Source organism: Penicillium subrubescens, assembly GCF_028828155.1.
Source record: "Penicillium subrubescens strain IBT 31985 chromosome Unknown utg000006l_segment0_segment0, whole genome shotgun sequence".
NCBI lineage: Eukaryota > Fungi > Ascomycota > Eurotiomycetes > Eurotiales > Aspergillaceae > Penicillium > Penicillium subrubescens.
Window position 1 is genome coordinate 869,589 of NW_026643156.1, and position 22,533 is coordinate 892,121.

General features: G+C 50.4%; 5 protein-coding genes across 5 annotated transcripts, besides 2 other annotated features; 3 read left to right on the top strand and 2 right to left on the bottom strand.

Moving 5' to 3' along the window:
* Positions 1 to 939: 939 nt before the first annotated feature.
* On the top strand, positions 940 to 2,367 carry N7473_008858 (uncharacterized protein; the record flags this gene model as incomplete). The annotated part of the gene is made up of 3 exons (XM_057154798.1): positions 940 to 1,466; positions 1,529 to 1,710; positions 1,766 to 2,367. The coding sequence occupies 3 exons, from the start codon at positions 940 to 942 to the stop codon at positions 2,365 to 2,367; spliced, it is 1,311 nt and encodes a 436-aa protein (XP_057005928.1).
* A 341-nt stretch (positions 2,368 to 2,708) lies between these two features.
* N7473_008859 (uncharacterized protein) lies at positions 2,709 to 3,644 on the bottom strand (the record flags this gene model as incomplete). Its single annotated transcript, XM_057154799.1, has 2 exons — positions 2,709 to 3,109; positions 3,200 to 3,644. 2 exons carry the CDS (start codon positions 3,642 to 3,644, stop codon positions 2,709 to 2,711), a joined length of 846 nt encoding a protein of 281 aa, XP_057005929.1.
* Positions 3,645 to 4,987: 1,343 nt separating this feature from the next.
* On the top strand, positions 4,988 to 6,826 carry tpcJ (oxidoreductase tpcJ; the record flags this gene model as incomplete). The annotated part of the gene is made up of 1 exon (XM_057154800.1): positions 4,988 to 6,826. One exon carries the CDS (start codon positions 4,988 to 4,990, stop codon positions 6,824 to 6,826), a length of 1,839 nt encoding a protein of 612 aa, XP_057005930.1.
* A 1,551-nt stretch (positions 6,827 to 8,377) lies between these two features.
* N7473_008861 (type I polyketide synthase) lies at positions 8,378 to 15,003 on the top strand (the record flags this gene model as incomplete). Its single annotated transcript, XM_057154801.1, has 5 exons — positions 8,378 to 8,673; positions 8,734 to 9,028; positions 9,138 to 10,721; positions 10,801 to 11,010; positions 11,098 to 15,003. The coding sequence occupies 5 exons, from the start codon at positions 8,378 to 8,380 to the stop codon at positions 15,001 to 15,003; spliced, it is 6,291 nt and encodes a 2,096-aa protein (XP_057005931.1).
* Positions 15,004 to 15,493: 490 nt separating this feature from the next.
* Positions 15,494 to 17,075, bottom strand: N7473_008862 (uncharacterized protein; the record flags this gene model as incomplete). The annotated part of the gene is made up of 6 exons (XM_057154802.1): positions 15,494 to 15,798; positions 15,853 to 15,962; positions 16,012 to 16,093; positions 16,153 to 16,214; positions 16,318 to 16,919; positions 16,995 to 17,075. 6 exons carry the CDS (start codon positions 17,073 to 17,075, stop codon positions 15,494 to 15,496), a joined length of 1,242 nt encoding a protein of 413 aa, XP_057005932.1.
* Positions 17,076 to 19,392: 2,317 nt separating this feature from the next.
* Positions 19,393 to 19,463: a sequence feature (Short protein (N7473_008863, KAJ5886189.1) was converted to a misc_feature.).
* A 54-nt stretch (positions 19,464 to 19,517) lies between these two features.
* Positions 19,518 to 19,521: a sequence feature (Short protein (N7473_008863, KAJ5886189.1) was converted to a misc_feature.).
* Between the last annotated feature and the right edge of the window lie 3,012 nt (positions 19,522 to 22,533).

Here is a 22,533-nt window from a genome sequence, read left to right on the forward strand (position 1 = left end):
TTCACCGACGACTTTTATTTCCTTCCAAACATATTTGTTTATTATAGAGGATGAAGAATGGAGCCAGTTGACATTGATGAAGGGAGAAATGAATGAAATTTAAGTACTCGCAAAACATTGTATATCTATACTGTACCTGAATCTACACATCTTGATTTACAACGACCAGGCAGAAATAGCCCCTTAAGTCGGATCTTCTTACTTGCAAGCACAACAGTTACTTTACAGGATTGTGAACGGGAGTAATCAGGTCGGAGCTTCAACAGACCAGCCGATTTATGTAAAACCAGGGAGTCGCAAGGAACATCGTACCTACTTAGATGAGAGCAATTTATCAACTTTGCCTACAAAAATCTGAGATACATTTCAGACAGCTTCAAGTTTGTAGCTACTAACACTACCTTCCGGATTATCCCAGTACCTCAGCCGTGAACACATTGAATGCTTGTCCGCTCCTGTATGTGGTCATACAGGTCGAACCCTTCTTCGTGTTTCTAGCACCTGAATCCTTCCAACCGAGTGGCCTGAATTTCAATTTTTTCGTTTCAGATCGACAAAAAGTCCTTGAGACATGCATTTGAGGGCCTGATTCGAGACTTTCTAGGAATAATCCCAGTCTAGAGAAAGATAGTAGACCCGGATGCGCGATTCGGGACCGAAGACCGATAATAGTAACCACGAGAAGAGGAGCGCGATTTTTGTCACCGGGCGTAACCCCTGTTCCCCGTCCAGGCAGCAGAGTCCCCGAACGGACGGCTCCTCGGGGGTGTTCTCTCTGAGCAAATTCCCGTGTTAGTAACGCTATTTCTTACACTCGGGCATCATCTTCGCGCGGGGCATCTGCATATTCCTTATTCACAGAGATCCACAACGAGGTTTTATAACATTACTTCATACCCTGAGTAATAATGGCGCTCAAATCCGCACCCAACCGCAATCATGGGCGTCTTCACCAATGGCACCAATAATGTCCCCACCGACACAACTGACATCCTCGCTCTTGCGCTGGACATTGTAACCCACGCGGCCAATATTAAGACGTTGCTAGGTTCTCAGAACCTGCCTGCTCCAGACTTCTCGCCAGACTCGGCTGAGTTGCCTGATACGCCTGAATATGCCACTCTCCGCAGCAAGCTCACTGCCTCACTCGAGGATCTGCGGCTTCTGGTTGTCGGCCCGCGGAGCATAATGCGCAGCCTTATGGGCTCAAGCAATGACCTGGCTGCCCTCCAGGTCGCTTTCGAGTTTGACTTCTTCAAGATCGTGCCCGTTGCGGGCGAACAGGGTATCTCCGTGGAAGAGATCGCTAAGCAGGCGGGTATGGATGCAGGCCGAGCGCTGCAGGTGCTGAGATTCCTCTGCACACACCGTATCTTCCGTGAGGTGAAGGATGGTTGGTTCGCACACACTGCATGCAGCGCTGCGTTTGGCCGAGATGATAATCTGATTGGACTTGGACAATATTCGTGAGTCTCAATTTCCCATCGACGCCTCAATTAGTGGAAATGAATTGACCTGATTGGTGCAGCATGGACGATATGTTCAAATCTGCCTCCTCAACGGCCGACTGCATCAAGGCGTCCCCTCAAGTCTCGGATCTCGTACACTCACCATTCACAACGCGTCTGGGCTCGACCATGTTTGATTATTACGATAAAAACCCAGACAAGGCCGCCCGGTTTGCCAAAGCTATGGCAGGTGTTACGACCAGTAAGACCATGAGCGTTCTTCTTCTTTGAAAATAGCTGACAGAGATGGCACCCAGTCGACCGTAAACCCAACGTCCTTAGTGACATATTCCCATGGGACACTCTCAAGGGCACAGTTATCGACGTTGGTGGTGGTAGCGGACACGTCTCGCTCGCACTGGCACGCCGCTTCCCACACCTCTCCTTCCGCGTCCAAGACAGTGAGAAGATGCTCGCCGAGGGCCGACGTGTCTTAGGCGAGGAGGATCCCTCCGTGGCTAGCCGCATCGACCTGCAGCAACACAACTTTTTCGAGCCGCAGCAGGCCGGTGGAAACGGCGTTGCGGCATTTTTCCTCCGCCACGTCTTCCATAACTGGGCTGATGCTGACTCGATTTCCATTCTTCGAGCACTTGTCCCCGGCCTTGAAGCTTCGCCCGCAGGAACCCCTGTGCTAATCAGTGACAGAGTGCTGCCATGCCTTGGTGATGGGACGCCTCTACATGAAGAGCGCGCGATGCGACGACAGGATATAATGATGTTGGTGGGACTGGGTGCTAAGGAACGTACTCGCGCCGAGTGGGAGGCCTTGTTACGGGCAGCGGATGAGAGGCTTGAGCTGAAGGAGGTTCACGGCCAGGGGCAGACGGCGCTGTTGGAAGTTGTGTTGAAGAAGTAAGGCAGTATCTGCATGATGTTATTTTCGTACCTAGACTGGTAGGGAGTCTTTCTGTGAGCAAGCATCCAGATTTCATCAAGACACTTATTTTTCAATGATTAGACATCGTAATTTTCGAGTGCTCAACCGGTAGGTGTGGCCTGAACCGATCGTACTGCTTGGATATATTGTTTGAGACAAAATTAAGCGGTTTCAAACTTGAAAACACTCCCCTTTGAAGCTTCAGATTAAATGTTTGGCTCCGGGTGCATATATACCACATAGAGGCTAATTATCACAACTTTGGATTCAGTGCAACAAATTGCTGACAAGCACTTCCAACAATCTAGGATGTCGACCCCCTATATCCTTTTGACCTTATTCAACCCCCGAGCGGAGTTGATCATCCTATCCACGAACCGCGTAACATTCAACCAGCTCGCCCACCATACCAACGAAGCAAACGCCCCATGCCATATAACTCCCCTCGTCCCACCAATGATATCCTTGACCAACTTTCCAGCGAGCACGTCGACATCCGTGGCTTGACGCTGATGATCCATCCGCTCTTTCCACGCTTCCGCTTCGACGCCGTGATAATATGATGACTCGGGTATCTCCATAGGACCACCGGGCTTACCGAACATAGGCGTATCAGCGGATCCGCATATGGACGTCACGACACGAACACCAAGTGGTTCAAGTTCGACACGCAAAGTTTCTGACATGCGTGCGACAGCGGATTTGGAGCTTGCAAAGATACCTACAAAAGAGCACACAAATTGCGATGTGAGTAAAGCTGCTCATGAGGCAGGAAGAGTAGCTTGCAAGCACTAAAAGGAGGACAACTTACCCGCCCATACCATATTCAATGCCCCGTCGATAGAGCTCTGGTTGAAAACAACTCCTTTGGCCTCGACAATTAGCGGAGCGAATGCCTGGACCATGGCAAGAGGACCCCAAACATTAACTTCGAATAGCTTCTTCGCCTCATCAATGTCCGTGTCAAGTAACGGGCTATTGAATTCAACGCCAGCGTTGTTCACTAGGACATCGAGACGCCCGCCAGTTCGTTTTGTGACTATCTCCTTACACTGCGCAATGGTCTTGGGGATTGTCACATCTAGCTCAAGAATCTCTATATCCTCTAGCTCGTCGAGACTCCCGGTCCTAGAGCGGTCGCGTGCCGTGGCGAAGACATGGAACCCTCGCTGGTGAAAGGTCTTGGCCATGGCCCAGCCAATGCCGCCGGTACTGCAGCCGGTGATCAACACTGACTTCTTTGTTACGGTCGCCATGTTGTAAAGATTGTTTGTGGGAGAACACAGTTTGCAAGAATTATGAATGATGATGCGCTTTTCTTTGTCATGCCATGATGAGTAACCACAACTTTCAGCTCAGCTCGGCAGCTGACAGGATTACGTCCGAGCTAGAGCTGTACCTAGGTACCTAAGTGTGCTGTCATTTGTAAGCACATTGATCTACCTCAAGCTTCCCTCGGATTTAAATCTTTGTATAACCAAAAGCAGTTAGACAACTCATTGAAGCTGTGCTCCTCCCTCGGCTTTACTTCTAGAAGGTCCGATAGTCCGAACGCATGGACCTGAGGAAAGTAGCCCGGAGATGTTTCATATACCTGCATAATATATTCATGCATCCGTTCCTATGAGCAACAACGAGGCAATTTAACCATATTGAGGATAGTCTGCTGCTCAAAGTCCTCCACTGGCGAGGTGATTTCGCAGATAATCTGCTCACTATTTCCGTAATTGAGAAGGTTGGCAAAGATCCGAGAAAGTGGTTATAGGACCGGGTTGAGCTTCCCTGCACAAGTGAATGATCTCTTTAGATAGGCTATGTATCTATTGAGGTAGTTTGAGAAAATTGAATTCGTTGCATCCATCAGCTTTAAATATGCCGGAATTCCTGGATGTTGATCACCAAGTTGCCTCTTCATACACATTCGAGCTGGCGATTTACCATGGATCCATTCGCAGCCAAGAAGCTCCCGCCAACTGACAAGGAAGAACGACCACCCCGGAAGGCATACTCTCCTTGCAATCGATGGCCTTGATGGAGAATCGCCTACTTAGTAGGACGAACGCAATTGGTTTGATGTTCTGCCTTTGATTGGTGGCACTATGTATCACGCTATACTGGATACGGATAGTAGGTGTCGCTATTTAAATTGAAGTGAGCTTTCATCGACTAAGGCGAGAACAGCAGACTCAAGCATCGCAGCATTCAAGGACCTCTCGCTTAGAACGACGACATTTTTTCCCACCTCCTAGCACAAACTATTATTCTATTTGTGGTGTGTAGGTTTCACTCTTGGCATCCATCTTGCATGCCACCCCGAAGATGGCTTTCGCCGAGTACCTACGTACCCGAATGGTGCTCATGTCAGCTGATCCCCGAAGTACATCCCCGAACAATATACGAACTACATGCCCGCATTTCTCATATCGGGCAGCATAGATCGTGAGATGTGAAAGGAGTCACGATTAGGAACAGCTCATTAGTAGAAGAGCTAGAAAACAACGGGGGGCACCCGGACTTTTCTCGTGTCCTTGGTTCAAAGACTTCAAGCTTCCTCGAACAGTTCCCTGTCTGAGTAGAAAGTCAATTGCTGCTCGTAGCTATGGTAGGGCTTTCTTTCCTCTCCCTGCTTGCCCTTGCAGCAACAGGGGTATCGGCTGCATCGATCCCTGCCCCCCTTGGCCCAGGGGCTACTCCTCGCAAAACCAACCTGACCCCAGGATGCAAAAACGGCCCCAAGTCCCGTCAATGCTGGGGTGAGCACGACATCAACACCAATTACTACGACACGGTCTTTTACACCAACCACACTGTCGAGTACTGGTTGAACCTTGAGGAGATCGACTGTGCCCCAGACGGGTACCTGCGCAAATGTCTGACGGCCAACGGAACTATGCCCGGCCCAGCCATCGTGGCCAACTGGGGAGACGAGATTGTCGTCCATGTCACCAACAACATCAAGACCAACGGCTCGTCTATCCACTGGCACGGTGTGCGCCAGCTCAACAACAATGCTAATGATGGAACACCCGGTGTCACGCAATGCCCTATTGCACCTGGGACAAGCATGACGTACCGCTTCCACGCCGACCAGTACGGCACAACTTGGTACCACAGCCACTTCAGCTTCCAATACAGCAATGGTCTGTACGGACCGCTGATCATCAACGGTCCTGCCACGGCCGACTACGACGAGGATCTCGGGGCCGTCTTCATCACAGACTGGGACCATGAAACAGCCGACCTGCACTGGGCCACTGTCGCCAACTTCAACGTTACCTTCAACGGTTCTGACACTGGTCTGATCAACGGCATGGGCACCGGCAACTGCACGGCGCTCAACGCGACCAAGGCTGACCCCAACTGCCTGAGCGATGGCAAGAAGTTCGAGTTGCACTTTGAGCAGGGCAAGAAATATCGTCTTCGACTTCTCAACGTCGCAGAGGAGGATTGGGTTCAATTCAGCATTGACAACCACACTTTGACGGTTATCGCCATGGACTTCGTGCCTATCGTGCCATACCAGACCAAGAGCATTTTCATCGACATGGGCCAGCGATACGACGTTATTGTCGAGGCGAACGCACCTCCGGCCGATTACTGGCTGCGCAGTGGTTTCCAGCCGTTGTGTATTCCCAACGGCGCCGGCGCAAACAACATTAGCGCCATTGTGAGATACGACAAGTCAAGCACCGCGGACCCGACCAGCGCAAGCGTGGATGGTGCAATCATCGCATGGGATCTCTGCGTGGACGAGCAGCCCTCCAACTTGGAGCCCTGGGTTCCTGTCGATTTGGACCTGGCAAATGTCGTCGCCGGCATCCAGACCGAGACCATTGGACCCGAGTGGGTTGACAACAACACCTACCTCCGCTGGTGGGTCAACGAGGGATCCTTCATGTGGGTGAACTGGTCGAACCCGGCACTCGGAGACGTGATCAACGGAGACCTGAAGGCCATTCCCGCAACCGACAACATTTTCCAGGTTGGATCCAACGCGACGGCGAAGAGCTCCCTTCGTCGTGACGAGGTGGAATGGGTGGTTCTGGTCATTGAAGACAAGACGCCCTTCACCGGTATCTCCCACCCCATCCATCTCCACGGCCACGACTTCCTCATCCTCTCCACCGGTTACGAGCAATGGACTGGAAGAACGTACGGATGGCAGTTCAAGAACCCGCCTCGCCGTGACACGGCCACCATGCCCAGTAACGGATACCTTGCCATCGCGTGGCCCCTGGACAACCCTGGTGTCTGGGCTCTGCACTGCCACATTACCTGGCACAGCAGCCAGGGCTTCGGAGCGACTGTCTTGGAGTCGGCGGACAAGATTCCCAAGCCGATTGGCGGTGACTGGGCCAAGGAACTTGACCCCATTTGCAAGGCCTGGCACGAGTGGGAGCCAACCGCGCCATTCAAGCAGACTGATGCGGGTATTTAAGGTGTCATCACCAGCGGGGACCGTGAGACCTGCAGGTACTTTTGGGTCGTGTCATGAAGCTCGGGTTGTTTACCCACCCCAGTCAGGCGGATTGGGCGCGCGATCCATGCTATGTAATTAGTCGTTCTGAGCACACTTGCTGCCTGCAGCCTGTACTGCCCATATTTTCTTCTCCTCTATATAGAGCCCACATATACCCGCCACACTAAAGTGTGCGTGTGTATAGGTAGCGAATCTCAGGATATAGTTTTTCGCGATCTCTTGACCAGAATTTGTTGTTAGGAAGACGCCACTCCTCGTATTGGAGAATCGCCAGATCCTCCCGCTCACGTGACGTAGATCAACCTCATGTCACAACAACACAGCTTCCATTCCAATTTTCCCACCTTCTTACTTGCAGCAGTGGAGTACTTGACAATTTTCAAAGATTTCCATATTTTCGCTCATCTCTACTTAACTTTTATTTGTCTTTCCCAACTTAAAATTCAATATGGAGCCTCGAGTTTTCTCTTCAAGTTACGCGACGGGAGATCCTCAATACACAATCAAAATATGGACGATATGCCGATTCCTACCGAAAAAAAATGTGTACACGATGCAACTAGAGCATATTGGTTGCAAATCTTTTAAGTGAGCCCTCAAAAATTTCACTTCCTCGGGCTGAAGCTAGTCGAGTTCTTCGCCCCGCCACCTAGCACACAGGGCGCTATGCACCAGCAAAGCAAAGCCAAGCGAAAGCTTCGCCAGCAGTGCACGGGGGGATGCAGGGTCCAGTGGCATTCGAGATGCCTTGGGGCAACACTTGTGTATGATTTTTCGTCTTCGGGTGTGGCGGCTCAAAATATCTAATGCCCCTGATGACATCACTTGCTCTCTATTCCATCCACGGGCGACAGGGAATGAGCAATCTTAAGCACGGAATTCTACTCAAACTGAATACTCTCAATTTCTAACTCAAACCACTCATTCTGGTTACGGATGCTGGTTACTGATGTAGGGAAAGGGCTACATGACATGAATATTCCAAGACCGCACTTTGCTCCTGAAATCCACGTCGTATTTATGTCTCAGGCCGCAAGTCATGACCGGGGGAATACGTTCAACTTCCTCAATGTTCCTCACTTGGGCAGTACAAGCGATCTCTGGGTATTGAACTCCATTCGGGATGGCAACTTGACAGTGAGGCGTTGATGTACAAGGGCAAAAGTACCTCACCCTGGTTAAGTGAAATTCCCGAAAGGAACCTTACTCCACGCGGGAGTTGCTTAGCTGACATAATATCTCGGTGAAACAAGGGTTATCAGGGAGGATCGGGGACGCAGCCGTTTCGGACAGACATTCGGGTACGGCGAGGCCGTTATCAGCCCAACCATGATCGGGAACAAGATCACGTTAGATTACGCGCTCTGTGCTAGGCTGAGAGGGTGTCAATGCAGTTGCATAAACATAAGATGTGTCTTTGACTGTCCATTGTTTCCACTGTCTGTAGCGATTCATCATCGCCCCAAGGTCTATCTATACAATTAGAGAAGGCAAACAACAGCAATAACAATGGGCTCAACTCCTCCCACCGTCCTCCTTTTTGGAGACCTCACAGACTCATGGGTTGATGGCATGGACTATGTCTTTGACCAGGCCACAACGACGCCATGGCTCCAATCCTTCTTGAACGATCTGTTCTCTGCCTTCAAGGCCGAGGTGAGAAACATGGATGGCTTTTTACAAGAGAGCTTTGGACATGCTTCAAATTTCCAAGAGCTCGCTCAGAAATATCGTCGTTCGAGCGATCAGGCTGGCCTTGTCCATGCCATGCTACTATATACCGTTAGAGCGGTTCTGCTATTAGAGTAGGTCTTCTTCCCTCTCCAATACTGCCTTTTCTCTAACCTGAATCTCCCATTTCGAAGGACTGCCAACCGCGAGCCACTATTGCTCCACCCAGGTGACGAAGGTAGGCCCGAAACACATCTAGTTGGTATCTCTGCCGGTCTCTGGAACGCTGTTTCCGTACCAATCGCAACGAATTTCAACATTCTGTACGATTCCTCTATCGAGGCCGGCCGGGTATGGGTTCGAGTCTGCAGTCTAATGTTTGGGCGGGCAAGAACCCGGGAGGACCGCCCTGGAGTTTGGGGCTGGGCTATCTTGGGTATCTCGTTGGATGAGCTCGAAAGGAAGCTCAAGCAATTCCAAGATGACGTGGTAAGTCTTTATTCTTATCACGAGATCGAAGCATCGGGACCATGCAAGTCCTGGGAGAGTCGATCAATCTTGATTTGAGACAGACTAATCTAATCAAACTGGTGCTTAGGGCATTCCCTCTTCCAAGAGAGCCAAGGTTGGCTTCACGGGAGACCGCTGGAACACCATCATTGGACCACCTTCAGTCTTGGAGCTCATCTTCACCCAATTCCCTGAATTGAAGAATCTCCCCAATCACAAGATAGCCGGTATCCGCGGCTTGCAGCACACTCTCGATGTCTCTGAATCCGACATGGACTACGTTGTCGGGAACTCGGCTCTCTTGGAAACGCCTCTTCGCCCAGGCTTTAAGGTATGGGGCATGACCGACGACGACGCTAGCACAACCTACTCCAGCTGGGGCCATCTGCTGAGAGTTGCGGCTTTGCAAACACTGTCACAACGCCTGGATCTCGTCAAGATTGTTGGAAAGCTTAATACCTACCTCGGCACGTCGTCAGAGCATGTCGAGGTTAAGATGATGGGCCCCAGTGGCCACTCAGCGTACATCAATGGTGTTCTCAAAGCAACAAGACAGGTATCCATCGAAGACGGCCTGCAGTCATCATCAGCTTCCAATGAAGGCGTAGGCCTCCGAGAGGGCGCCATCGCGATCGTGGGAATGTCGGGCAAGGGGCCCGGCAGCGAGGACATGGACGAGTTCTGGAACGTTATCGTCACCGGCCAAGACTGTCATCAAGAAATTCCAGCTGAGCGGATGGACTTGGATGAGTACTACTGCACCAAGCACAGCTCTGGCAAGTGCACCATGACATGTAGACACGGATGCTTCATCAAGAATCCCGGCCACTTTGACGCCAAGTTCTTCCAGATCTCGCCGCGTGAGGCGCTTTTGATGGAGCCGGTTCACCGACACTTCCTTATGAGCGCATATGAGGCTCTGGAGACGGCCGGATACTCCGCAGGCCAGACAAAGACGACTGATCCTAACAAGACCGCTGTCTTCTTCGCGCAGAGTTTCGATGACTGGCTCAAGGTCAGCCATCATGCGCTGGGATGTGATGCCTATACACTACAGGGCATCCAACGTGCCTTTGGCCCTGGCCGATTGGCTTTCCAGATGAAGTGGGAAGGCCCAACATACGCACTCGACTCGGCCTGCGCGGGCTCTACCTCGGCCATCCACCTGGCATGCATGAGTCTGTTGTCAAGAGATGTCGACATGGCTGTTGCAGGTGCCACGACCATCTTGTCTGATCCCCATTCCTTTACCTTCCTGAGCAAGGCTGGTGTGTTATCTGAAACAGGTGGCTGCAAGACTTACCGTGACGACGCAGACGGATACTGCCGTGCTGACTTCAGCGGTGCCCTCGTCCTGAAGCGACTTGAAGACGCCGTTGCTCATAATGACAATATCCTGGCCGTCATTGCCTCGTCGGCCAGAAACCACTCTGGAAACGCGACTTCCATCACAACTTCTGATGCCAACGCGCAGGAGAGTCTCTTCAAGAAGGTCCTCCGGAACGCACGAGTGAACCCCGATGATGTCTCGTACATCGAAATGCATGGTACCGGGACCCAGGTTGGTGACAAGGCCGAGATGGGAGCAGTCTCCAGGGTCTTCCTGCCGAGACCGAGCGGCAAGCCTCTGCCAGTCGGAGCCATCAAGGCAAATATCGGCCATTCTGAAGCGGTAAGTTCCTGAAATCAGCACCAGGAGTAGGCTGGTTAACGAATGGCAATTCATACTGATATGCGATATTTTACCTCAGGCTGCTGGTATGTCCTCAATTCTCAAGAGCATTCTCATGCTTCAGAAGGGAATTATCCCGCCTCAGGCTGGCATGCCACATGCTATGAACCCTAACGTGCTGGAGATTCTCGGAGACGATCCCAGCGTTATGATTCCCACCAAGCCAACCGAGTTCAAGTCGGCGGATGGGAAGCCCAGGCGCATTCTAATTAACAACTTCGACGCGGCTGTATGTTTACCTACTATGTCCCTGCTCTATTCATCCATTTCTCTTGCAAGGATCATTACGCTAACGTTCGGTATCCTATGTCTCTAGGGTGGCAACGCAAGCGTCCTCATCGAAGAGTACAAGCAAGACCAAGCCAGTCTCACCAAGCGACAGGAGCTTGACGTCCGATCGAGTCATGTCATCGCCAGTTCAGCCAGGACACCTGCATCTCACCTTGCCAACATGCGTCGACTCGCGGAGTGGCTCCGTGCGAACCCCAATGCCCGGATGCAAGATGTAGCCTACTCGACAACTGCTCGAAAAGTGCACCACCCTTTCAGATTCGCGATTGCGGCTTCAACACTACAAGACGCCGTCTCGAAGCTCGAGGCTGAGATCCAACGCACCAGCAACTCAGCCAAGAAATCATCCGCTCCTCCCGTTGTCTTCGCCTTCACTGGTCAGGGCTCCCACTATGCAGGCATGGGCAGCGAGCTGTACCATACAAGCCCCGTTTTCCGCAAGACCGTCGACCTTTGCGCGGCCATCTGTGCTTCTCACCAGTTCCCGGCATTCCTGGACATAATCACCACCGATAACGTTGACTTATCTACCAAGAACGCTGCGCAGGTCCAGCTCGCCGTTGTCGCACTGGAGATTGCCTTGACTGCCTTCTGGAGATCCTCGGCAGGGATCGAGCCATCCATGGTCATGGGCCACAGTCTGGGCGAGTACGCAGCCCTGCACGCGGCAGGAGTCCTCTCGCTGACGGACACGCTGTACCTCGTCGGCCAGCGTGCCCTGCTTCTCCTCGAGCGATGCGAGCTTAACTCTTGGGCTATGCTCTCCGTTTCGGCACCCGTGGCAACCGTGCGAGAGCACCTCGCCCGGCTTGGGGAGACTACTTGTGGAGTGGCCTGCATCAACGGCCCCACGGCCACCGTCATCAGTGGAACGGCCGAGGACCTGGCACGCATGCAAACAAGTATGACTGTCCAGGACACCAATCTACGCACTAAGATGCTCCCTGTCCCGTTCGCGTTCCACTCCTTCCAGATGGACGCCATCTTACCCGAGTACAAGGCTCTCGCCAGTGGCGTGACATATCTGCCGCCCAAGATTCCCGTGGCGTCGACCTTGCTTGCATCTGTGGTTGATGTACCGGGCGTCTTCAGTGAAGACTACCTCGTACGCCAGACGCGCCAAGCAGTCGACTTCTCCGGGGGCCTCAACGCTGTCAAGTCCGCACTTAAGAATGATGATCCTCTCTGGATCGAGATTGGCCCCGGTCCAGTGTGCACCTCGTTTGTTCGATCTACACTCTCGCCGCCAGCGGCTAGAATCAATCACACTATCGACGCAAACAACAGCAACTGGGCAATCATCTCCAAGACTCTCGTGGCAGCCTACACCAGCGGCATTGACGTGGACTGGCTTGCCTTGCACGCCCCATACGAGAGCAAGCTCGAGCTGCTGACTCTCCCAACATATGCATGGGATGTCAAGAATTACTGGATCACACACACTGACAAGAACAACGGCGCAATGGTCCCTGCTTCTGCTCCAGCCATGGCAACTGCACCAGAGCCTTTCCTTACCTCGACGGCCCAGTACCTCGTTAACAAGACCATTACACCTGAAGGACAGGTTAAAGTCACCTTCCGAGCTGGTCTTTCTGACCATGGCTTCATGGGCGTGATTGATGGTCACAGGATGCAGCAAATCGGTCTCGCTTCCGGCACTGTCTTCTGCGACGCCGCTGCGACAGTGGCCAAGTATGCGTTCGAGTATAGTGGCGGCAAGACTGGCGTGACAGCTTCTCATCTTACCTTCCACGAGCCCCATCTGCTCGCGCCGCTCACTCGCGATCTTGTTGGCGTTGATGGCGACTTGGTAACCACGGCCACCATGGAGAGCGCCTCGTCTGAAGTCGTCCTGGCCACTTTCAAGGCCACTTCCAAAACCGGCGAGACCTTCGATCTCGGATCAGTGGTAGTCAAATATCGAATCCCCGAGAAGTCTCAGGCCGATTTGGACCGAGTCTCTTTCTTCATCAAGGCCAAGATGGAGGAGCGAATTCGACTGTCTAAGGATGGCTCAGGTCACCGCATGCAACCCGATGTTTTCTTCGCGCTGTTCGCTAATGCAGTCGAGTTCTCGCCCGACTTCCGTGGCGTTCAAGAGGCGTACGTTGCGGGCGACTATCAGGAGGCCGCTGCGACGATCAAAATCAAACCCGACCCGACCGGCACCCGATTCACGGCATCGCCATATTGGGGTGAGGCCTTGTTGCATCTGGCGGGCTTCATGGTGAACGGTAACCCAAATACGCCGCAGCCATTGACCTATGCTCTCATGGGCTACGACAGTATCGAGCAGCTCGCGCCTGTTAAGGCTGACAAGGAGTACATGACGTACACGCACATCTCACGATGGGAAGGCACCACAGCTTTCTGCTCAGCCTACGTCTTCGACCCGGAGACGTGGAAGATTGTTATGCTGTCCACTGACCTGCGATACCAGCAGTTCAAGAGGGCCACTTGGCGCCACATTCTCAGCACAAGACCACATGCTGTTGGTACAGGGCCCCAGCATGCAGCTCCCAAGTCGGTATCCCTGCCTCCTGTCAAGGAAAAGAAAATGACCCATGAGAATTTGTCTGCTGCTATGGCCACAGTTCCTATCAAACAGAGCAAAGCACAGCAAAAGGCTAAAGAACCGGAGACTGCAAACTCACGGGCATTCCAGATTATTCTCGAAAGCCTCATCGCAGCAACTGGAAGTGATCCTTCCGAGTTCACTGACGACGCAGAGATTGCCGATATCGGTGTTGATTCCATCATGGCCATTGAGGTCGTTGCTGCCGTTACTGAGAAGGGTGTCGATTTGCCCGCCTCCTTTGTTTTCGATTATCACACAATCGGTGACCTTCGTCGCGTCTTTGGAGGTGGTAACCCAGACGACTCGGACGCCAATGATAGCAGCGACACGCCTTCCAGTGGTGATGAAGATGGCATGACGCCGGCCGCCCCGTTCACCCCTTTCACCCCTACCTCGCCAGCGTCAAGTCTGTACAACGTGGAGAAGGAGGAGCCGTCGGTTCTATCACCGGGGTTTGACACAGACACGTCGCCTCTTCCTAGTGTCAGAATTACCCTCCTACAGGGCCGCCCTGAAGCCGGCAGCACTCCGCTGTACATGATGACCGATGGAACCGGTACGGTCGCGTCCTTCATTCATTTGCGCCCCTTCGGGTCCAATCAGGTCGTCTACGGCATCGACTCGCCCTTCCTCCGTTGCCCCTCTCGCATGAACAGCAAGGTCGGCATCGATGGTGTTGCCAAGCTGGTCGTCGATGCGCTACTTAAGGCGCAGTCTACTGGTCCTTTGATGATTGGAGGATACTCTGTCGGCTGCTTTGTTGCCTTTGAGATGTCCCGCCAGCTGGCCCAGGCCGGGCGCACAGTCAAGGGCCTCCTCTTGATTGACATGCCGTGCCCTCGTCCTCGGGCAATTGACCAAGGCAAGCTACTCGCTGAGGCTGACACCAGTGACGCCGTTCTGGAGGGAATAGTCAACCGAGATGGACAGTGGAGTGCCCTCGGAGCCCGTCGCGAACATATGCGTCAGTTCTTCTTCGCCATGAATGAGTACTCGCCGGCGCCGATGACAGCATCCGAGCGGCCCGCCAAAACGGCTGTCATTTGGGCGGAGCGAGGCTTGATCAATCGCGTATCGGATGATCCAGCTCACATTCAGAAGCTGGAGGCTCAGGGTGTGCCGACTAAGCCTTACCCGGGCTTCATGGAGGATCCCAAACTGGGTACTTTTGCCTGCCATGTGCCCAACAAGGGCCAGGAGAACCTCGGTCCCAATGGGTGGGAGAAGTACACCGGTGGAGAGGTGAAGACTTTTTCTGTTAATGGTGATCATTTCGAGCTGCCTATGCCTGGGCACGTCCAACTTCTCCAGGAGAAGATGGAGAACGCCTTGGCTTATTTCTCTTCGAATTAGCGTGTGTAGATTTTGTTTTATATAGACCAGATTGTGAATACATATACAGATTGATATAGAAATATGCGTTTTGTTTCCGCGATGTACAGGCAAAGTCATGTGCCGCAAGGGCTGTGCGAAATTACAGTCTGAGCAAGGTGACACTCATGAAAACGACCAGCAGAGACACTAATTCTCACATTAGTCAGGGGGCGAACAACTGACTTTGAAACTCTCTTTTACCCCATTTCTGAACAGGAGCAGTCTTTATCGCACTATCATTGGCTAGGAAACCATCACCTGCTTCATACGTAGCTGAATTTATGGAATGTTACTGTATCCTAATAGCTTCAATCCTATGTACTTTCATTACGCTGTCATTGAATTCTGCATGATCTAATCCACGATTGATTCTAATTTTCATAACCTAGCTGGAGTAACGAGTCTTATCACTGGATCTCTTGTGATCTTAATCGGCCCCATTATCAAATTTCTCTCTCTAACTACAACTCTACGCAGTGGCAAGCACAGCCTTACATTCCCCAATCACATCAAACGAAAAGACATAGTCGTTGATGTCGTCGGTGGAATCCAACCTCGTGCCAGCAGGGAGATACGCGGCGGCAGCATCGCGAACGCTCTGTGATGCCGGCGGGTTTGTGTTGGACAAGATTTGGAGAGCTGATCCTCTGTTTCGGCGGACCTGCTCGAATAGTTGTAGTCTTTCCTCGATTGCATCTGGGTCATGAATCTGATCGAGCAAGATGCCGAGGGCGGCACCGTCTTCGATGGCTTGTCCGCCACCTTGGCCCTGGACTGTATTATTGTTACCAACCGCAACATAAAGTGGCTCTTTCTTTCGAGACTTACAGGTGAGCATAGGATGAGCTGCGTCTCCGATTAGGACCAGGCGGCCTTTGTGCCACTTAGGAATCGGTCCTCTAGCTACTAGCTTCCAGAACTTGACATCTCTTGCTTTCCTGTCGGGGATGAGCAAATGAATGATTTAGTATTTTAGTGATAACTCACCTGATTACGGTGTGTAGCTCAGGGGCAAAGTGTTTTTCAGCATATTCCAGGGCCATGCTCGGTTCCACCATAGCTCGGAAATCTAGTTCGCAGCATCAGTCGTCAGTGCCTCAGCTCGTCAGGAACCAGCCCACCAATTACCTTCTCCGACGTGGGAGGTATTGAACTCCCGCGAGAGGTACAGGAAATTCTGGACTTCATTGCTACAAATTTCACACACATAAAGTCAGCACATTGTCAACCATCGGCGTGGTTGGACAACATCGCGATTCAGGAATATAGAAGGGCATACACAACAAGACTTACTTTCTGCACGGATACCACACCAAACCAGCGGCACCCTCAGCTGCCGTGAAGTATCTCGTAGCCGAGTCTACAATCATGTGTGCAGTCTCCGGATCTGCGAGAATCTCATCTCTCGGAACCAGCCACCGCATACACGCCCAACCGGTGTCCCCGGCCTGAACAATCTGGTCGTCTTCGAGAACATGCTTGACGGCCGTTGAGTGTACTCCATCAGCCGCAACAACAAGATCAGCTTGCAGGACCTCACCAGCTTCGGTTGTCACTTTTCCGTTCTTAGCATCGTAATCGACCACTTTGGCCCGCACTCGTACTTCACAGGGTCGTCCTGGCCCCTCTACTTGGGTGGCAAGCTCTCTCAACTGGGTGTGCAAATCAACCCGGTGAACAGCATACATAGGCAGTCCCCAGTTCGATTCGCAGTCTTTGTAATAGGTAGGCACGAGCGTTTTCATGTTGGTACCGTCGATTAGGCTCATTCCGCGCAGGGCTACCATACCAGACCGCTCGGGGACGAAGTCCCACGACTTAAGGACGCGTGAAGCATTGGGCTTGATGGTGATGGCCGCGCCAACTTCATGCATCAACGAGGATTGTTCGAGAATCTGTATTTTAGCGGCATGTTAGAAATTGAGTCGTCTTGTCGATACGGGATTCCTGGAATCGAGGGAGGTGCCCACCGTCACTCTGTGACCTGCCCTGCGTAGAGCAACTCCGGCGCCGAGACCAGCGATTCCAGCGCCCACGATGAGGATATCCATGCTCTCGGTGATTGTCTATTGCCTCGGTTGTTCTACTAGTCGCTGTGTCTCTCAGGAAAACAGGCGTTAGATCGTTATGAATACTAGGTTTTCGATTAATGTCTGTGCACTATATATTTCTGCCTACCGACACGGTGAACTATCATTGTGCAGGATAGGCTGTCATCATGTCAGGCCTCTGCCCTACATTATGCAATCCAAGGGGTCTAATCCAATCGGCGCCGACTGTTCCCGACCAGACTTTATTACCCCTGGTGGCGATGCCAGGAATTATCGTGAGGTTGTTCCCGATATTCGTTCCCCGAAGTTCGGGGACGCAGGAGGGGCATGCAAGCCGGATGACATTGGATGACACTGAATGACACCCGGGAATAAAGACCAGACACAGCAAATCTTACTTTAATTCAGATAAGTGGCTGCGATGGAGGGCAAAAATTACGATGTTAGAATGTTAAGTCGCTCCTTAGTATGGGTCCCATCCAGTACTTGAACCAAGTTGTAGTCCGCCGAGCGGGAACGCGTGTTTCGAGGAAATCGTGTCGTGAATAACAAACTTGAGAGCAAACACTTAGCGAAAAATCACAAAAACCAGAGACTTTTAAAATAATAGAGTCAAACTTCCGTGGTATTTTCAGATTGATCAACTAGCTCTCTCTACTAATTCACAAAAACTTCAAAACAAAAACATACAACAGCCATACTATGGTGATGCTCACCTAGCACCCACCATTGGGTGGCAGGCGGCTTTGGGTGGCAGTTCACCCACATGAATATTCTTCACTTAGAGAGGTGAAGCCTAACCCCAAAACGCGTAAAGGCCCTTTGTAATGAGAGGAAGCTATTCGCGGGGTGAGAACAGACACTACTTTGTTGCTTTCCTTGCTGCCCCTCCTGTCCGTCCTTTCTCCTTCCATCTCTTCCATTTCTCTTCTATCTTCTTAACTTTACTCTCTTGCCTCAAGTCGACCGTAACTATGAAGAAAAACGACCCAATGCTGGCTTATGCCTGTAATATAGTAAAGCTGAGCGACTTCAGTAATTCAGAAATCAGACGGGTCGTCCTGCCACGTACAGAGGGCGACTAGTTATAAGCGTGCACTAAGCCTTAATAAGCCTGTCCCTATCTCTAGTTCTTGGCTTGACTGCGGCACAATCGATAGAACTCACTTGGGTCGAGTGGGTAACCTATGCTAACCTATTAGGTACCTAATAGTGCAAACATAGAGAGTTATCGCATCTATATTATTTATGTAGTATTGTGACAAGGACATAGTCTTTAGAAAAAGAGTGCAATCCGTAGCGAATAATGAGATTAGAGAGAAGAGAGAGGGGAAGGGTGCTGGAGCTCTGTGGCTGCCTTCCTACCTCTCTATCTAAGCTAATCAGGTCGCTCGGAACTAACTAATCTATCTACACGTATTTTACTTAGCGGAAGCTTGGTATTTGGGAGGTTCCCCTATTTATTATAGCGAATTCAGTACCGATCTTCGATAGATCCGTTCCGGCACCTACACTAGAATCCCTGTAGTATACTGTAATACCTCCGCCACGCGCTATGCCTCACGCTACCGGTATAACCTAGAGCAGGGAGATGCCCGGCGAGGTAGGCAAAGTAGCCGGCACTAATAGTAGTTGGCCTAGTAGTAGCGGTAGTAGGCATAATCGGCCACGCTCGTTTAGTGGTATCGGATTCCCCTAGAGGACTTCTCGCTAAACGAGCCCTGCTCGGGGTTCCGCGACTAAGTGGTATATACTGACTACGTTGACCACGATGTTGCATGTAATCCTTCGTCACTGCGTCGCGCGCCGATCTACGACTAAGTATTTATGTTTCCTACGACTTGTGACTAATTGTGATATGTTTTTGTTTGTCTCTATATTACTACACATCCATTTCATCTCTTATCTAACTTCAATTCCTCGTTTACAATTATTATTCAATAGTTGTGTAACTAATAAAAGCCGATTAACCTTACCTAAGTAGCTAGAGAGAGGCAGGGTAAAATAGAAATCAAACGGATCAAAGCGACGCATCACCTATATAGACATCTCCATCCGCTAATGAATAAACTATAGATCCGGAGATCTCCTTGATATAAGTATGTCGAGACGGCTCCTTCGAATAAGTAGGCGACATCGTCGCTGACTGCTGGAAACAATGGACGAGCAAACCTAGAACCTCATTGTAGTCTCTAGTCGGGGCTTGGAGATGGCGTTCGGACCATTATTTAGTAATTAGACCGAGATGCCTATTTCTATTAAAGATCATATAGCAACATACCTTAAATTTGTTATTAATTTCAAGGAAGGTGAATTCTCAGTCGTCTGAAGCGATGCCATAGATAGCGCAGTCCTCCTTGCCAGACTCTTTCCGTAACCTATATACGCCTACTAGGAGAGAGTTAAATTTCAATCACAGTAGAAATATGATAAGGTACTTACCCATATAGGCCAGACACTGTGGTAGGCCAGTCGATGCGTATTGTCTTCTCTTCGCTTCCACAATAACGACATTCACGCCGGTTTCCTCGATCTCGCCATACCAAACTGCATAATCCGGCTCCCTAACTAGTCTGTGACGTCGGTTATCTCGTACCACTAGACCGTAGCCCTATTGCCTCTCCACCTGCAAGCAAAGAGAACGAGCAGCGGTCGAATTTCTCGAGGTGACAATATCGTGAGCATAAATAAACAGTATATCGACCATTAGTCGGATAATAGCCTTTCTTAGTAGACTTCTAGATGTAGCGCGATCGATCATTCCTAGGGCGTCAGCTTGCTTCAGTAGTAACGTGCTGTGTTCCTTATTTGATTCCAGGATCACGTACTAAGCTCCGGTGGTATCGTAATAGCAGTCACGGCTCTAAGCTCCGGTCCTTAAGAGTGGGCTCGAGACTGATCATCATCTGCACATCCTCTAGATTAAGACTAGAGATAAACAGTTGCCCGAAACTGGATTTAGTCTTATTCATAACCTTCTACATAGGTCGTAAAGATCTTGATTGTGTGATCAGTCGAGTCAGCCGGTTTATAGCTGAGGCATTTGCGAAGTTCCTCTTTCTAGATTTTAAGCATTTTGGGGAGCGGGACAAAGATTCGGAACGTAAGAAGGTAAGGTACAGTGCCGCCTGTTTTTGCCTTCCATATCTGGAAACAGAGAGATACTCTTTCAAACCCTAATCACATCGTCAGAGAAACCCAATGTGGAATAGCGTTAATTACGAGTTATGAATATACATTGTAATATTACCTGATCTTGTACCCCAGCTGTATCGATACAAGTTCCTGAAGCGTGGATGACGAGAACTTCGAGAACTTCTCGACAAGAAGGCTCCATGCAAAACTAAGCAAACCAGCGACAGTTAGCAATCTGTCAACTTCCCTCCTCCATCCTTTAGTTGCTTCACCACAGAGGGTCTGACACTGCCCTGGGTGTCCATCTTGGGTCAAGTTGATAGGCAAGGCTTGACAGTAAGTTCTGTTTTGTGATCACTATCGCTTATCGCCATATGGCGGCTTCGGGTCTTCATTGGGCATCATGCATTCCTGGCTACCCTTTACGGAATACAGCTCTAGGCGACCTAGCATAGCAAGTAAAGAGTGATGTTTGGGATAACCCAGAGCTCTTTTTGTGAAAAATGCAGATCAACCCCAGATTGTCGACCTATAGGAAATTGGCAGTGTGCCCCCACTCCTGGTACCTCGGTAGCACGCCCGCAATCTTGTACTCTCCTACATAGTCCTGCCCCGTACTGTATCGTGCCACAGATCAGCCGTAGTCGGATCAACTCAATTTTCTACCATTTGCCGAATAGGATAGTGGCATATACAATAAGGACCCTCGAAGATACGTCCGCTACACAATCGAATAGAAGCTTATATTCAACCGCAATGCGGTAGGTAGAGTGACCGAAGCCTATATACTACACGGAATCTTCTAATCCTGATTTCAATTTCTTAACAATCTTATTTGTCAATGACTACACAGTTATGGAGTACTAAGGATTGGCCAATCAGAGCGACGGAATCAGAAAGGAGAAGAATTTATTTTGATTGAAGTAAAGATATGATTCTGAATTCGAGAAAGAACATAAATTAAGGAGCTCAGGGGGGTTGAAATACCCTTGAGCGTACATAATTGCCGGGGTACCCGAGTGTTGTAATCTCAGAGTAGCCTGATCCGACAGGATTACATAGAGATCCCGTACGAAAGTGTCGTAACGTCAATAAGCTCGTTTGCTTCTCCGTGTATATCAGGAGATAGTGCATAGAGTACCGATTTTGGTTGACATTATTATACTCGAGCCAGCCTACTAGCTGAGATTATCGGTCCCTTCATTAACCTCTTCCAAAAGCAACCCCGCTATCCTGGCTTCACCTTCAAATTTCCTATACAGAGAAAGACTCAAGGCTCGGCACATCTCACCAGGTGTAAACTCATCAGCGGGCATTCTCTCTAAGTAAAAGATTTCTTGTACCCTCCCCTTAATATTAACATCCGCACCTTTTGACAGAAGGAATCGAACCTTCTGGAGTATATCTGGACTGTTGCGCAGATAAACAGCAATAATACTGTAATATAAAGGTGTCCAACCCCACATATCCTGCCTGTCACGATCATCCAGACATCCCTGAGTGCAGAGATACTCGAGAACTTCCACATCATCGGCAAGCTCCGCAGCTAGATAAAGTAGTGACCTACCATCATCAAAGACTCTGCTCATATTGACGCCATTTCTAACCAGAAATTGCAAGGCTTACAAAGAATTTTTCCTCGTTCTGATAGCCGTAAAAACCGCCGACTAAGCGGATTTATCAGCCGTCTCCCAGTAGATATAGCCCTCTAATAGAAGGATCCTGAAGTAGTCCATAGTTTGTTCGTCTCCGAATAGATAGTTGATATTTAGCATACTCAAGGTCTTGTCGCGGTTAACTTCGTGCACAGAAGCGCCATGCTTTACCAGGAGCTTAAAAGCCTCAAGCCACGGAGCCCACTTTAGGGGAAGCTGCGGGAAGAACCTCTTCTTATCTGATAACATCCCTGCTACTACAAAAATAGGAAGTCTACCCAATCGTATTCATAGAGGTTAGCAAGGCTTATACAATACTCGGGTCCTATCATGTACTCACATCTGACTATCATCTCCGATATTAGGATCGGCACCTAATTCCAGAAGATATTAGACTGCATCCAGATACTGCCCCTCGATAGCTAGCTACAACTAGACATTAAAAAAACGACATATTAAATCGTAAGAGATTACATCAATCTTACTAGAAGAGGTGTTTTTCCGCAGCAGACAGCCCTATCTCCAAGCTGTCCAGTTCCCTCGGCTAGATACTGTGCAATCAACTTAATATCTCCTAAGGAGCAGGCAGTCATAAACGGCGATGCTAGAGGGACTTAGTTTTGCAGGCGAATACTTCCAGGTAGAATACGAATTCCATCCCCAAGAAA